Source organism: Protobothrops mucrosquamatus, unplaced genomic scaffold (genome assembly GCF_001527695.2).
Source record: "Protobothrops mucrosquamatus isolate PMUCROS unplaced genomic scaffold, P.Mucros_1.0 scaffold108, whole genome shotgun sequence".
In the NCBI taxonomy this organism is placed as follows: Eukaryota; Metazoa; Chordata; class Lepidosauria; order Squamata; family Viperidae; genus Protobothrops; species Protobothrops mucrosquamatus.
In genome coordinates, this window is record NW_015386480.1 from 1,719,853 (window position 1) to 1,737,101 (window position 17,249).

The 17,249-nt window shown below is 44.4% G+C and overlaps 1 protein-coding gene across 1 annotated transcript in view; it reads right to left on the reverse strand.

Annotated features, from left to right (window-relative positions):
* STARD8 (StAR related lipid transfer domain containing 8) overlaps positions 1-6,675 on the reverse strand; it is a 22,478-nt gene extending 15,803 nt beyond the window's left edge. The window contains exons 1-3 of the mRNA XM_029283482.1: positions 6,628-6,675; positions 4,875-5,389; positions 4,062-4,772 (exon numbers count right to left, since the gene is read on the reverse strand). Of these exons, the coding sequence (XP_029139315.1) occupies positions 4,062-4,772; positions 4,875-5,389; positions 6,628-6,675 (1,274 nt within the window). The remainder of the gene's footprint in view (positions 1-4,061; positions 4,773-4,874; positions 5,390-6,627) is intronic.
* Between the last annotated feature and the right edge of the window lie 10,574 nt (positions 6,676-17,249).

Consider the following 17,249-nt stretch of genomic DNA (forward strand, 5'->3'; position numbering starts at 1 on the left):
GGGGAATGGGGCTGGGAGGGAGTATAGAAGTAGAGTTAATAGCATTGATTAAAGGGGGGAGTAGGATACATTAAAATAATAATAGATTATTTATATGTATAACTGAGTTAATTATATTGATATAATTTGAATTGTATAAGTACGATTTTGTTTTGATTAATTGATGGCCTTGCCACCATGTTAAATAAAAACCAATAAACATTTTGTTTTAAAAAAATAAATAAATATGAATCAGTTGCCAAGCATCCAAATGTAAATCACATGACCCTGGGGATGCTGCAACGGTCATAAGTGTGAAAAATGGTTATGTCACTTTTTTCAGTGCCGTTTTAACTTTGAACAGTCACTAAGCGAACTGTTGTAAGTCAAGGACTACCTGTACTTTATCACTTTTTTTCTTTTTTGGGGGTCGAGTTTTGACACCTTGCTAGGCGACTGGTGGTACTTGAATATTGCCATATCCTAAAACTGGTACAATGGGTGAAAAGGTTGAAAAGCCCTGGTATAAAACACTAGTACTCTCACTTCCTGTGATCTTGATGCAACCTAGGACTTTGTTGCCTTTTTCACAGCTGCAATACACTGCTGGCTCAAATGATGGTCTACTAGGACACCAAGATCCCTCCCAGTTACTGCTGTTGAGCCAGGTACCACCTATTCTGTACCTGTGCATTTGGCTTTTCCTACCTAAGTATCAAACCTCTCTTTTCTCACCACTGAACTGCATTTTTTTGGTTAGGATTCAATGCTCAAGTCTGTCAAGATCCTTCTGGATCTTGGGCTTACCTTCTAAAGTGTTAGCTATTCCCCACCAGCTTGATATTGTCTGCAGGTTTAATGAATATTCCTTCTACCTCCCATTTAAATCATTGATGAAGATGTTGAGGACTACTGGACCTAAGACAGAACCTTGAGGGAACCCACTGCATGCTTCCCTCCATGCAGATGCAGTTCCACATCTTTCAGGTCATGTTTTTCTGTGGGTAGCCAAAATGGACATAAGAGCAGAAGGGCTCCCAAGAGAACTCTGTGTTCTGTGCAATGTGTGGCTAGCCGTAAGGAAGTGCTTGCCCAATACCCTATGCTGGCCTATGCAAGGCTGGGTGGAGCTGGGAACTCATGTTGCCTGGCCCATGGGGTGAGCGACATCATGAGTAAATTAGGTAATTCACAGATCTGTGGGATGACTTGTCATTGCCAGCTGCAACGGAAGCAACTGATTCTGCCCTTAATGAAGCATCTCCTCCCCTGTAATGTCCTGGAGCAGAACCTGGGACAGAGAGACGGAAGGCACCTGTCCTGTCCTGCTCAGGAGAAGCAGCCTCTGATTCACTGGGATCTCTGATTCGAGAGCCTAGCTTTCTGTCCCAGGGAGGAAGCAGGACCTGATGTCTCTTCCCGAACATCTGATCCTGCCTGAGTGCAAATTTAAGACCAGACCTTTTTGTTTTAAAATCAAATACAATAAAAAAATAACCAGAGCGGAATGAAGGTGATGTGGCCAAGAATTCATATCAGAAAGCCTGTCACTCAAATCTGGCTTCCTTCTGGGCCAGGGATGCGGGGGGCAAGAACCCTTCTAGATGGGCAAAGACTTGAATAATATGCCACAAGGAAAACAAAATACTAGAACTAGGGGTAGCTGGAAGCACACGGTCTCATAACATGTACCTTTGCTATGAACTATTGATTATTAGGGGGTACCTTGCTCAATAGTAGTAACTGTGAGAGGGACCTCGGAGTCCTAGTGGACAATCCCTTAAATAGGAGCCAGCCGTGTGCTGCAGCAGCCAAAAAAGCCAACACAGTGCTGGGCTGCATTAACAGAGGGATAGAATCAAGATCACGTGAAATGTTAATGCCACTTTACAATGCCTTAGTAAGGCCACACTTGGAATACTGCATCCAGTTTTGGTCACCGTGATGTAAAAAAGATGCTGAGACTCTAGAAAGAGTGCAGAGAAGAGCAACAAAGAGGATTAGGGGACTGGAGGCTAAAGCATATAAGGAACGGTTGCTGGAATTGGGTATGTCTAGTTTAACGAAGAGAAGGACGAAGGGGGACATGATAGCAGCGTTCCAGTATCTCAGGGGCTGCCCCAAAGAAGAGGGAGTCAAGCTATTCTCCAAGGCGCCTGAAGGCAGGACGAGAAGCAACGGGTGGAAACTGATCAAGGAGAGAAGCAACTTAGAACTAAGGAGAAACTTCCTGACAGTTAGAACAATTAACCAGTGGAACAACCTGCCTCCAGAAGCAGTGAATGCTCCAACACTGGAAGTTTTTAAGAAGAGACTGGACAGCCATTTGTCTGAAATGGTGAAAGGGTTCCTGCCTGAGCAGGGGGTTGGACTCGATGACCTCCAAGGTCCCTTCCAACTTTATTATTATTATTATAATATTATTATTAAGCATTTGTTAAAATTACCAGATTTTTTTCAGCTTGGTTTAGAAAACAAATTGGAAAATATTATTTTTATAGATGGAAAACAGCTGTGAAATGTTTTAAATTTTGTTTTTTTAGTCTAACTCAAATGAAAGGTGAAGTATTCTGCCTCTAAGAGACTAGTAACAGCTGAGCTGTTCATTGTCCATAGCTCAACAGGTCTATTCCTGAAAAGAATTAGATGGAGAACTCCTGGTAGGGGATTATGGCTGGTTGACCCTCTCTGAAGGCATCGAGAGACACTGCAGCTGAGAATGTACAACCTCCCTTGATCAAAGGGAGATCATCAGATCAACCACCTGCACTCTGGATGGCAGGTCCTTATGCATAAACTGAAGAAATGGAGTGTCTTAACTGTAGGTGAAGAGGAGATAAATCATGATCTAGTGGAGAGTGCAAATCAGCCATGGTTTTGGATTCCCTTCTCCTTCAACAACTGTAATGTGACTTTTGCATTTGAAAAGAAGAAACTAGGGCCACTGCCTTGTTCTTTAGTTCTGAATGCTTGAGTGTCTCTTGCATCTGAAAAGGTTAGCAGAAATTGCAGCCCCAATACAATCTGATGTCTGGAGCCATAAGCTTCCCCTCCTCTAAGTGGCAAAGCCTCCACAGTCAGCCCAAAGTTGATTTTGAGCTGTATTTTTAAAGTGAAAAAAGAGTAGGTTTTTAAGTCAATATTTGAAGAATAATCATATCACTATTTTCATTTGGTTTTAATTGAATTAAAATGGGACTATACCCAGTTTAGTTATTGTCTTGGATCTTTTTGCCCTGGACCAGCCTGTGGCAGTCCATTCAAAGTCCACTCCCAGTCTTGGATCCAGAAATGCCTCACCTTTCCTAGTCTTAGGTCCCCACAAGCACCCAACTCCAGCCTGAAATGCTGCCAAGCCAGGCCTTGTGCAGTGGGTAAAGGTTGACCTTAGGCTGGGGAGTGCCTTTGGTGCCACGGCAGCTACCGCTCTCTCTTGGCATAGCCTACCTCACAGGGATGTTGCTGGGATAAAATTATAAAGGGACATTTATTCAATCTGCCTTCAGATTGGGACAAAACTCTAATCCATCAATAAATAATTGAGCATCATTGTAAATAATTTTGCAAAATGATTTAAATCCCACAAAATTCTTAAAGTCTATGTCTGATCTTTTATGACATTGAACTGTAGATAGTAGTTTTCTTTTTACATGCAATACTAAACATATTGCCAAATCTCAACTTCACCCTAAAGAAATTTGTGGAATTTCTTACAGTATCCAGGACTACAATTTCTGCAATACTCTCCTGTGAGTATTTGCAGAACAAACTGGAGAGAAGAATCCCCCCAAAAGACAGCACTGGGGCATCATCATCAATGGCCACTGAACGAGAGCGAGGGGCTCCAATCCCAATTCTGAACAGGGACCAGGTAGACCCGGTCAGTATTTCCATCTTTAGGTAAGGGGACTGGAAGAGCAAAAATCTGAAATTATTATTGCTCTTTATTAAATGCATAGGCTACACAACTCCATCACAACCCTGAGCAGCAATCAGATGGACTTTCCTAGGGAGAGAGAAGAGGATCACGAGATTCCTAAACACCCCCCCAAAATTTGCCTCTAAACTCTTCCCAGACTTACCTGCAAGGCCTTGTAAGTGATGCCCCCACGCCAGAGTCTCTGCGCTCCCTCATTTCGGGATCCTCAGTCTCATTCAGGGAGTTGGCCGTGCTCTCGAAGTCGCTGGTGGAAGTACCCATGTCAGAGATGGAGCGGTTCTCCAGATTGGTGGGCTCCTCGCCAGAGTCTGTGTCCTCCCTTTCCTCCACCCCAATAGTTTCATCTTCCGTGTCCAACTTAACTGCCTTTGACCAGAGCTCTATTTTCTGCTGGAGTCCCCAAACGTGCTGCAGGATGTCATCTAGGTTTTCATAGATCATTTCCTGGTCCAGATCAAAGAGATCGTCTCCACTGCCGAAGTCAGGAACATTATCATAGAGGCTGGTGCGGCTACCTGTGAAAGTGCTTGAAGGCCTCCTTGGCTGGTGTTCCAGGGCGTGAGGAGAGTTGCTCCCGCGGACACCACTGCTGACGCCAGTGCCGCAGGCCAAAGAACTCGAGGCTTTGGGGGTCGATTTCCAGTCTGCCAAACAGCTGCTCTCCAAAGGACACAAGCTTTCGAGGGAGAGGGATCTGGGGAAAGTGCCTGGCTTGTAATCCCCTGGGACGTGGAATAAATAATCTCTTTTAGATGCAATTTGGTGGTCCCACGTTCTGGCATCCCATTTCTTGTTCAGACTGGTTTCATAATCCTCTAAATAAATACTACCATACTTGGGCTCACGCGGCAGCCTGTCTTTAACAGATGCCGGAGCCTGGTTAGTCCAACCACCTGCTGAAGGGGTCTTAGTGCTGCAGAAAGAACGTGACTTTTCGTTTCCTCCCGCAACCTGCGTCCCAGAGGCAGGTGCCTTGGCGTCCTTTGGGGAGCTCCAACTAGGCGCGATGTGAGTTCCGTCCCTGTCTGGAGCTTTAGCAGAGTCCAATATCTCCTTGTCCTTCCTTCTCAGAGATTCGATTCTTTTGAGGAAACTCCGTGTCTGACAGTCCTTGGGTGTTTCCCTGCTGTTTCCATCTGAAGACTGGGCTGCTGGCGAATGGCTACTCAAGCCTCCACGAGGGTTGGGGGAGGTTGGAGAGTTCTGAGTGGAGGACGAATGGGGTGCCCCAGCCCCGAGAGCGGAGGCCCCACCGGTGCTGCTGGTGCTGTGGAGTGAAATCGCCTCCAAGTCAGCACTGAGGTCTGTGAGGACACTTTCCTGGCTGGAAAACCTCCTCATCGCGGAGCTGCTCTGCCAGCTGTCTCCATGGTGTTCCTGTGAGTCAGTTTGGGGCCACCTTTCGCTGTTGCTCTGAGAGGCCCATCGTCCACCAAGAGCGCAGAAGTCTTCATCATCCACGTCTTCATTCTAGATCAAGCACAGAAATCGGAGAGATTGGACAGCTGGGTGGGAAAAGACTGGCTCTAAAGGAACTGCGTCCTCTTTGCATCGTCAGAAGCATCATTTTATGACCTCCAATTGATCCAAAGAACTAATCCAGAAGAGTTTACACTGGATTGCCCAGCCCATCCCTTGCCATTCGTTCAAAGCCTAAGGGCAAGAGAACCTTCAGGGTCATTATGAAAAGTCCAGCTAAATTGGTGGTGCTTTTGAAAGGGCAAAAGACAGATATTTTAATTATTTATATCCATTTTAGTTCTCTTCTCATAAAAGTGATCTCAAAACTTCTGGATCATAATTTAGAACAAAGACAGATGTTGGATGTTCATGTACTTTTCTGGCAACATGGAGACTACAAAACTACAAATTAAAAATACAGAAATCTTGTGAGAATTTGGCAATCCTCAAATTGGGAGAGGTGTCTAGAAAGATGGTTGATCCCCGATTGTGCTTCAAACTAAAAAACTCACAAGGTCCCTTCCAATCCTGTTATTCTATGTTCTGTTCCCTTCTGTCTCTTGCTTTGATGGTTTTGTTCTCACTGGTTGCTCCTTTTTCTAGATGAATTTTATGTTAGCTCAAGCTTTCTGGCTTCTTTTGACTTGACAATTTCATTAACTGTTTGCCACACTTGCTGTATTTACATAACCCGCTTAACCTGGATAGTTAAAGACAAAGCTAAAATTCATTTGAATATTAAACTTGGTTAGCACTAACTTTAATTAGAGGGGATTTGAGTCATGGTCCCCACCATGTTTGTTTCAATGTGCTGTAGTATGCAATCTCGGGAAATTGGTTGATTCAGGCAAAATTAAGTAAAAAATGTGTACAGAGAACTATATTTGCTAGTGAAAAGGCATGATGTAAGTTATCTAAGTAACTACAGCTTTAGTTTCTGCATCTGAGGTCCAGCGCCCCCCACAGGGCCTGTCCATTCTCCACCCCGGGACCTCTTTCCCAGGGTCTCTAAGAACTGAGGCCCGGGACTGTCCACTGCGCTCCCCAGGGGATCCCCTAGGGAAGCCTTCGCGTCAGCTCAAAGGGCATCTGGACAGGACCCGGGGGGGGGGGGCAGCCAGGGGATGGTGGTGGCAAGGATCAGCCAGCCGGCTCTCCTCTGGACTAGACCTGGGTCCAACTTTTACCAGGATATGGAGGGCATTCTCAGCCCCAGCCCAGCCTTTGCACCCCATGCTGCATCTTACCTGTTTCTGCTGAAAGTGGACTTCCAGCTTCATCGAGTTCAGAGTCATGAGCCTCCTGCAAGGCAAAACAGAGATCCGTTTTGCTCGGCTGGTTCAGCCCCAGCGGCATTCGTGAGGTTGGTCATGCTATTTAAAAACAAGCAGCCCTTGTTTTAGGCCATTGTCACTTGACACGCAAACAGCTGGTGATCAAGGAAGCATGCAAGGCTCTACACACACAATCACACACACACTTGAGAGAAGCAGGCTCATCCCCACGGGGTGGGCTGGATTTATGCCCCTCCCCCCACAAGGAGATGCCAGCTCATGGGCCTCTCGCCCTCCAGAGCCAGAAGCTTCAAGGCACTCAAAGGCCTCACTGCCTGGTCTTTTCATCTTGGGCCAGCAAAGGCTTTCGAAGCCCCACGGGAGAGCAGGCGGCGGCGGTCCTTCCCAGCCAGCGGAAAGGAAAGCATCACTTCTGAGTGCATTTGGGCTGCAGGCCCCGATTCCACCTCTGTTTTCATGGGGAAAAGCCCCAGGACTTGATCAAACCCTTTGCCTCCAGGTCCACTCACCTTACCTTTATGATTTATATTTTAAATTATGGCCTCGCTTTTTGCTCTAATCAAATCCAATCAAAATCAATATTAACCTGGAATAAGAAAACAACGGGCGGAAAACAACAAATCAGGAAAAGCAACCACCATCATTCTAACTATCATCGTTTTCCTCGGGGGTCAAAATTAATCCAGACTTTCTAGAAAGCTTCCTGGTCAGCTTGCAAAAGGAAGGAGAGGCTCGACAGTGGAGGGAGCACTCAGGCTGGGCCAGAATCGAGAGGCTCTGCTGGAACCACCTCAGGATGACTGAGTGGACCACAAAGCCATTCTTTAAGTTAGCAGATTTTAGGTATGGCCAGTTCAAAATTTGCTGCGATAGAATGTACTGTTTGGGCTAACTTGAGAGTACAAACAAACAGATAAACACAGTGAGAGTTTTAGTAGCACATACATGCAAACATTTATTCTAAAAATCAATAGTGTTTCTGTGAACTTGCCACTAGAATGTCCACAGTACTGGAAAAATAGAGCAAAGACATTAGCGCTCTGGCCCCAAAATGCCTGGCGCACGGCCAGAGCTGGGAAACTGACCTCACCCTTCAGCTGCATTCTGGTCAAGGTTAAAGCCTTCTCAAATTTACAGTCTGAGTTTGTATCTTATACCACCCAGGGGAACTATAATTGTTTTATGCCAGAGTAATACGTTAACGAGAGGGAAGAATACTAAAGGGATATTATTAATATTCGGTTTCATTGTTGTTGTCTTCTTCTTAACCAGCTTATTGTACTGTTTATGGTTACTGTATTTTTGTTTAGAATTTTTTTAAAGGAATCATCAGCAAATCTGCTACGTGCTAACACTGAACCCCACCGTATGAATAATGAGCCCCAGCAGACACCAATCTTTATCACCAGAAATTTGCTAATGTATTTCAAAGGTAGTCCCATCCAGAGTGCCACCCAGAGATTGGAAAGGATGGGACCCAGGCATCTTTTCCCAGGAAAAAGGAGCAGGTGGATTGATCTTCACACGGAAGACACTTTTTCATCAGACTGACGCTAAGTGGCTGAGCAATCTTTCAGTCCTCAGCATATCCAGGAACATATTTCTGTGCTTCAGGGAAAGCCAGGAGAACCATGGGTGATTTCCCCGTTCCTTTTTCTTTGCAAATCTTTCAACAGGGCCTTCACCAAGCCAATTCTCTTCTCAGTGCACGAGTCCAAACTAAAGCACCCCAGATAGATGGATGTCCTGCCCCCCCCAGGGAATCCCACCGCTCTTTCCAAAGTCATTATGCTGCCTGCACTTTGGGTGATATACAGAACAAGACCTGGCCTTCATCTCCGGAGAGCTTCCTCAGGCACTGAAACAGGACTATCAGAGCCTCCAGGTACACATACCCAGTTTCCTCAGTCTTCCGTTGCAAGACTTAAATTGCTAGTTTGCTCATCCCCCCTGCAACCTTTTGTTGCATCTGTTCCAGTTTCTGAATTTTGTTTGTCTGGTGCCCCCAACAGGACTCAGCGTTTAAAAGGGGGTGTAGTTAAAGCAGAACAAAGTGGAGCAATTACATCCCGTATTTGGGGCAACCTTCAACTGCACTGGTCTTGTCTGCAGCCCCACTGCACTGTTGACATTCTACTTGTGATCAACTTCAAGTCCAAGATCCTTTCTGGAAATGTGATTGCCAGATAGGGAATCCAGGATTCTACACCTTTATATTTGACCGTTCACATTTGTCTTTGACAAATTTCATTGCTACTTTCACTCAAATGCACTACACTCTCAAAAGCACCTTGAAGTTTTTGATTCAATCTTTTTTATTTTTCATCTTATTCTTAAAACCACCCAACATCCTCCAGAAAAATAAGTCTGCATATGCACAAACCTTTTGGCAAATGATCACTGAAAGAAGGGTTTTTCTCGTCTCTCCCTAAACACATGCTAATAGAATATAACTATTGGCAAAGTAGAACATTGATTTGACTTTCAAAGCAACAGTCTAGAGAAAGCAAAAGCAACGTGCCAGAGCAGCAGGAACAGAAGAAGGAAACTCAAGAAGGGAGACATTAGTCCTGTCCTTAGAACAGGATCTAGATCAGAAGTAGTAAAATTCCATGATCAGATGGTGTGGTTCTTCGTGTTGAATTTTGCCCCTTGGCTGTGACTGTCTGGCTCAGAGCAAGGAGTGAAGCTCCTCCAACAGAAGCCAAGACCCCCTTCACCTTCTCTCTTGGCTGCAATGTGGGGCAGGGTGATAGAATTTCTTGAGGAAGCCAATAATCCAAAAGGAAGCAGGAGAAAAACAAGGACGGTCTTCCTGTGGATGCTACAGTGAAGCTAACGGAACACAGAACACAGAATACAGAACACAGAATAATAGGATTGGAAGGGACCTTGATACACAGGATCATAGAAAGAATAACAGAACAGAATAATAGAGTTGGAAGGAACCCCTGAGGTTCTCCAGTCCAACCTCCCACCCAAGTAGGAGATCCTATACCAGTGGTGGCGAACCTATGGCACGGGTGCCAGAGGCGGCACTCAGAGCCCTCTCTGTGGGCACGTGCGCTGTCGCCCCAGTCCTAGGCCTTCAGCTGGGTTTTATAAAACCTTTTAGCTTTAGGCCTCCGCCGCCATGTACAAAAAAAAAAAAAAGGTTCAGTCAATCAATCAATTTCAACTTCTCGCAGGGGAAAAAAAAAAGATCTTGCAAAGTTGGAATTGATTGAACTTTTTAGTCCCACCCAGTCTGCCATTACCACCGCAGCCACGTCCACCCAATGGGCCACACCCAGCCAATGGGCCACACCCACCCGGCACCCGACGATGCATAAGTGGGTTTTGGGTTGCAGTTTGGGCACTCGGTCTCTAAAAGGTTCACCATCATTGTCCTATACCATTGTAGACAAAAGGAGGTCAGTCTCTTTCACTGGTCTACTAGTTTAGTCACTTTGTCAAAGAATGAAATAAGCTTTTTTTGACATGATTTGATTTGACAAACCCATTTTGGTTTCTGGTTGCTTGTAAGTGTTTGCAGATCTGTTGCTTGATTACCTTTTTCAGTATCTTCCCAGATATTGATGTCAGGCTGACTGGTCTGTAGTTTCCCGGATCCATTTCCCCCCCTTTTTTTGAAGATAGGAACGACATCCGCTCTTTTTCAGTCCCCTGATAGTTTCCTGTTATTCCAGGATTTTTGAAAAATATTGTTCAGTGATTCTGAGTGCATGTCTGCCAATTCCTTCAGAACTCTGGGATGTAATCCATCTGGTCCTGGAGGTTTGAAATTGTCTAGAGTGGATAGTGTTGTCTTACTGTAAGGTCCTGCCTCAGCTATCTACTCAGGAAAGTGTGACTCTTGAAACAAGTGTTATTCCAAAAGTATCTTTTACTGAGAGAAAGTGATTGCAGAGAAGCCCGGCGTAATCTGAAGTTCCCGTGCGAAACATTAAGCTAATTTCCCATTGTTCCAACCCCACTCCAATGCCCCAGTGCGTCAGGAGCCAATCCGCTGGCCTGAAGGTATTTTGAAAACTCCGAGATGAGAAGGTAATAACAAGTCATTCTCTGGCGCTGTGACCTTGGTAACAGGTGGGAACTGACTGATGGCCCAGTCCCCCCTCCCTGATTCCCATGCAGATACATCAAAGTGAAAGCAATAACTGTTTTGATCCCCAAGTATCCATCCCTCCTCCCCTCTGAATGGCAGCGTTCTGATAAGGACCTGACACCTACCATTTTCTTGCCTATTTTAACTTGTATTCCTAGTCTGTCTTTAACAGTTCTGTTTTGGGTAGGTAGGGTAGGTAGATGCAAATAATGAATTAAGTAGCTCTGCTTTCTCCCTGCTGCCTGTCACTTCCCTGCCATCTTCTCCCATTAGTGGACCAATTGTTTCCTTGAGTTTTTTTGTTTTTTATATGTTGAAAGAAACTTTTATTAGTATTTTGACATTTGTTTTAAGTCTTAGTTCATTCTGAGCCTTAAGCTTTCCTGATTTCCTCTTTGCAGATTCAGCTACCTGCTAATATTCTGCCTTAGATATGCGTCCCTCTTTCCATTTTTTGTACTTGTCCTTTTCGTTTTTCAGTTTATCAGAGAGTTCTTTATGTAACCATGCTGGTTTCTTCTTGGATTTCTTATTTTTCTTTTTCAGCATTATTGTGGTAGACTGGAGTTGCATAATCACATTTTTCAAAATTTCCCAAGCTTCTTGAATTGTTTGCCCCTTTAAGACTATCATCCATGGAATCCTTTGCAAGCTCTCTCTAAGATTGTTGAAATCAGTTCTTTTAAAGTTTAAGACACTGGCTGGATTATGTTCTATTGCTTGTGTCTGCATTATATTGAATTTCAATATGACGTGGTCAGTCTCTCCAAAATTTGTGCAACTTCAACCCCCTCTATTTCTTCTCTGTTAGTAAGAATTAAGTCCTGTATAACTGACCTTCTAGTTCCCTCCTCTACCTTTTGGATGACAAAAATTGTCAGCTAGGCTTGTCAGGAACCTGTTTGATCTCCCACTTAATGCAGAGTCAGTCTCATAGTTGCTGTCAGGGTAGTTAAAGTCCCTCATTACTACTGTGGTGTGTTTCCTACATATACTAGTTAACTGATTAGCAAAAGGTTCATCTATTTCTTCTGCTTTGTTGGGTGGCCTATAGTATACACCTATGGCAATATCATTTTTTTTTAGAAGAATGGGAGGCAGTCCTGAAGTAGAATATGTATCCAGTGCAGGACTGCCTCCCATTCTTCTGGAGAGAAGCCAGACAAACTTATTTGGAAGTCTCTGGAAGATGAAGAGAAGATTCTCAAGGATCCAAGCATGGTTTCGGCACAATGCAATTGCATAGAGGAGAAATCATAATAAAGACCAATGCAATATAATTTTGGTGCTGGACAAGGAACAGGAAGATTCAGGCTGAAGTCCAACCTCAGTCATGGAAAGTCACTGTTAGTTTGGGTTCATTTATACTCAGCTCAACCTATATACAGGGATGCTGTAGAGAAAAACCAGAAGAGAAGTCCAATATACATGGCACAAGTTCATGAAGGAAAGAATATAAATGTAAAAAATGCTTCCTGTGATTCTGGGTGCTTCATCACTGGAAGTTTCCAAAAATAGACCAGACAACCATTTGATTGGGATGGTATAAAACTCTTGCCTTGAGCAGGGGGATGGACTACAGCAGGGGTAGGCAACCTTGGCTCTTTTATGACTCGTGGACTTCAACTCAGGAATTCTGGGAGTTGAAGTCCACGAGTCATAAAAGAGCCAAGGTTGCCTATCCCTGGACTAGACTAGACTCATGGGCTGAGATCCCTTCCAGCCTATGATTCTAAGATGAAATCATCATCAATAACAACAACAATGAAAGTGGAAGATATTAAAAAAATAGCCCAGCATTTCATTCCTTTGGAAAAGCGTCCTTGTGGTCAGTCAGGTGGTTACATTGGATTTGGTATTTTTGTCAACCTACTGAGCCTTTCCCAAGGACCTGGGATAGGCAAATGTTGTTTGATGGTGTTAAAAGGTATCACCCAGTATTATTAAAGGCAGGATGTAAAGCTGCATTTTGCAGGTGACTGATGGAATTTTGTCAATGTTGATGGTACTCAAGTGGTGCTTGAGATGTTTTGGGATTCCATCAAAGCACCTATTACTATTGGTACTACCTTTGCTTTATTTTGGCACATGTGTTCTATTTCTATTTATAGGTTTTTGTATTTTGTGATCTTATCCAGCGCTCTCTCTTCTCTTTTGCTGTTTCCAAGTACTGCAACTACACTTCTTCGTCTTTCTTATAGATAACTGTTAAATCTGGAGTGTAGGTCCACTAAAGAGAGAAGATGGCAAGGAAATAACAGGCAACAGGGAGAAAGCAGAGCTGCTTAACTCATACTTTGCATCAGTCTTCACACAAAAAGAAACTATAGCCCAACATACCCAAAAAAGACCACTGCAAAAGACAAACTAGAAACAAAAATTAAAATAAGCAAGAAAATGGTAAGAGAACACCTATCCGACCTTGGCGAATATAAATCATCAGGACCCAACAAATTACATCCCAGGGTTCTGAAGGAGCTGGCAGATGTTATCTCAGGACCATTGCACGACATCTTTCATAAATCCTGGAGCACCGGGGAAGTACCTGAGGATTGGAAAAGGGCTGATGTGGTTCCCATCTTCAAGAAAGGGAAAAATGGACCCAGGAAACTACAGACCAATCAGTTTAACATCAATACCTGGGAAGACCCTAGAAAAGATAATCAAAAAACAGATCTGCGAACAACTAGAAGCAAACAAAGTTATAACCAGCAGCTAGTACGGGTTTGTTAAAAACAGATCATGCCAAACCAATCTTATTTCATTCTTTGATAAAGTGATTGAACTAGTAGACCAGTGAAATGCTGTGGACATAGTATACTTAGATTTCAGTAAGGAATTTGATAAAGTAGACAAAAACCTACTCCTTGGTAAGCTAGACGAAGGTGGAATAGACAACATCACCACTAGATGGATCTGTAGCTGGCTGCAAACCATACTCAACAAGTAGTCCTCAATGACACAACATCCACATGGAGAGAAGTAAGCAATGGGGTACCACAAGGTTCCGTCCTAGGCCCAGTACTCTTCAATATCTTCATAAATGACTTAGATGAGGGAATTGAAGGGGAACTCATCAAATTTGCAGATGACAGCAAACTGGCAGAAGTAGCCAACACCCCAGAATACAAACTCAGGATCCAAAAAGATCTTGACAAATTTGAACAATGGGCCCTATCCAACAAAATGAGTTTGAATGTGGAGAAAAGCAAAGTTTTACATTTAGACAGGAAAAATCAAAGGTACAAGTATAGATTGGGCGAGACCTGGCTTAAAAACAGTAATTGTGAGAGTGATCTTGGAGTCCTAGTGCACGATCACTTGACTATGAGCCAGCAGTGTGCAGCAGCAGCCAAAAAAGCTAATACAATCCTGGATTGTATAAACAGAGGCATAGAATCAAGATCATGCAAAGTATTAGTACTGCTTTATAAAACCCTAGTAAGACCACACCTGGAATACTGCAGCCAATTTTAGTCACCATATCACAAAAAAGATGTTGAGAGTTTGGAAGCAAATTAGAGAAGAGCAACTAAGATGATCAAAGGCCCGGAGACTAAAACATACGAAGAACAGCCACAGGACTTGGGTTTGGCTAGTCTAAAGAAAAGAAGAAATAGGGGTGACATGATAGCAGTATTCCAGTATTTGAGGGGCTGCCACAAAGAAGAGGGGGTCACGTTATTCACCAAAGCACCAGAGGGCAGGACGAGAAACAATGGTTGGGAACTGACCAAAGAGAGAAGTAATCTGGAATTAAGGAGAAACTTCCTGACAGTGAGGACAATTAACCAGCGGAACAGCTTGCCTTCAGAAATCGTGGGTCCTCCATCACTGGAGGTTTTTAAGAAGAGACTGGACAGTCACTTGTCTGAGATGGTAAATGTCCTCCTGCTTGAGCAGGGGGCTGGACTAGAAGACCTCCAAGGTCCCTTCCAGCTCTATTCTGTTCTACTTATGTGGCAGGTACCTGTCTGTTTGAATTCCTGCTTGCTGGCAAATGTCATGCCATTGTTTGTAGTCAGTCTGTGCAGTCTTCTTGCAGCAGCTAGCCAGGTGGTCCACTGTTTCTTCAGCTTCTTTGCAGAGGCGGCACTTGCTTTCTGTTGCTTTCTTCTCAATTCTGGCTTTGTGTGCATTTGCTCTTAAGGATTGAGTTTGTGCAGCCAGAATTAGCCCTTCGGCCACTTTCTTCAGCTTTCCTGCTCTTAGCCATTGCCAAGTGCTGTTACTATCTTCTTTCCCTTTTGTTGTACTAATGCGAAGGAGCACCCACTATTTTTGGGGGAAAGCTGTTCCACTGGTTAATTGTCCTCACTGTCAGGAAGTTTCTCCTTAGTTCTAGGTTGCTTCTCTTTTGGTTACTTTCCATCCGTTGCTTCTTGTCCTGCCTTCAGGCGCTTTGGAGGATAGCTTGACTCCCTCTTCTTTGTGGCAGCCCCTGAAGGACATAATTTATTGCAATTATTTTTGGTCTTCCTATCCAGGACTTTTAATTCTGCTTAGATTCAGTTCATTATTCCAGCCATGTGAAATTGCCCAAGTGTTAATTGCCTTGATGGTATTTCCTCCACTGAGTTTGGACTTTAAGATCTTCTTCACTGTTATAATGTGTTCCCACATTCCCACCAGAGGGTTAGGAATTTGCTGAGTCCGTGCTCATGGTGAATGGATGGAATATCATTAGCAGAATAATCAGAAAATACCCAGCAGGAAATTATCCTTCTCCCAGTTCTGTGAAAGCACACGACAAAGAGTTTCTTGGCATATGCCGCACACAATCCAACCCGTGAGTGAAGTTAGACTATGAAGTAAATCTAACTGAGTTCAATATATCATCCAGAAGACTGCAGCTCCTGCTCTTTTTCTTCTTTCTCTGAAGGAGACGAGAGGGAGCAGAAGCTGAATTGGAACCAGCCTTGAAAACATCAGACAAGTCTCGGTCCCCGGCTTCTTCTTCTTTTTTTCTTTTGTTGTTGAAGTGCAGCCCATTCCTAAGGACAGCAGTGCCTGAGCCTGCTGATTTTGCACACACAAGTCACAGCCTACCAGAGCTGGACAACAGGGGCTTTCTCTACCCAAATCCAGCCAGCTACACTGCTTATTCCTGCGCCAGCCTGAAGCCCCCCTCAACTCTGAGAGACAGGATATGCCAGCGTTCCTTAAACATTCTGTAAAATCTCAGGCCAGAGGATTGCCTGAAGGGAAAAGTTCAGGAATGCAAAACAGCTGATAGCAAACCTTTTGTGGAGCAGGTTGATTTTTCTGCAGTTTAGCAAGTGTGCCTGAGTTATGTCCCTAAGAGGCAGAGCAAGAGAGGGAAGCAGGAACAGAGCAGACATGCCTTAGAATCATCCCAACACATTTCTTGAAATATATAATTTAGCAACAAAGCAGTGATGAGATAGATAAAAACCACTGAAGCAAAACTATCAATTAGAAACAATTATTAAATGCATTGGTATTTCCAAAACTTAAAGAATTGTTGCCAGACCTGAATGGAACTTAAGACTTTCCATTTCACATACATACAGCCTTTCCTTTTTCACTCCAGCCTCAAACTCCTACAATTAATAGAAGTTTTGGAAGTAAAAGGAGATGTGTTTTTATCAGGACTGCGTGGAGGAGAAAGAATGCTATGCTGGCTGAGGAATTCTGGGGGTTGAAGTCCACAAGTCTTAAAGTTGCCAAGTTTGGAGACCCCTGATCTAAGGGGCAAAGAAAGGTCATCTGGCTACTTCTGCAAAGTGACCGCAATGCCCACTGAGTGGCGAGCACTGACTCTCCCAGAGGCCCCAGAAGGGCTTCCTACCTTCACAGAGTTGTGCATCGTGAGGGGATCCAGCGGCTGCAGCCATGCAGGACCTTCCTTAGCCTCGGCGGCGTCTGAAAGAAAGCCAAGGGAGGGTGAGGGGGCGATGCAGCAAAAGCCCTGAAACGCTTCACAATTCTTTGCATTTGCCAAGGGAATCTCACAGAAAACAATGGAAGGAGAGCAGTGCAAAATAATGGCATTAGTTGCAGGTCAGCGAGGAAAGATGCAGGTGAATATCCTCTAGACTACTGGCAGTCCTCAGTTTATGACCATTCGAAGTTGCCACAGACAGCCCCCCCCCAAGCTACTTACAATCTGGTTTCAACGTGATGGCCACTGAGAGCCCCTGAGGTTGTTCACCCTTATGTCTGACTGCAGGGACCCCCCTTGCCATTTCCCCCATCCCCTCCACTGGGTGACCCCAGGTTTGATTTCCACCCCCAGGTCCCACCCACCCACCCACCCACCCTATTTATCTTTGGAAGAGCACTGAATTCCAGGAGCTGGGAACATGGCAGCCATTTCTGCAATTGCTCTGCGTGGCTGCAGAACAAAGAGATGCGGGAGCCCCCCCCCCCACGGAGCACTTCAGAAGGAAGTCAGGAGGAGAGAGTGGGGATGTGTATGTGCGTGTGTGTGTGTGTGACAATC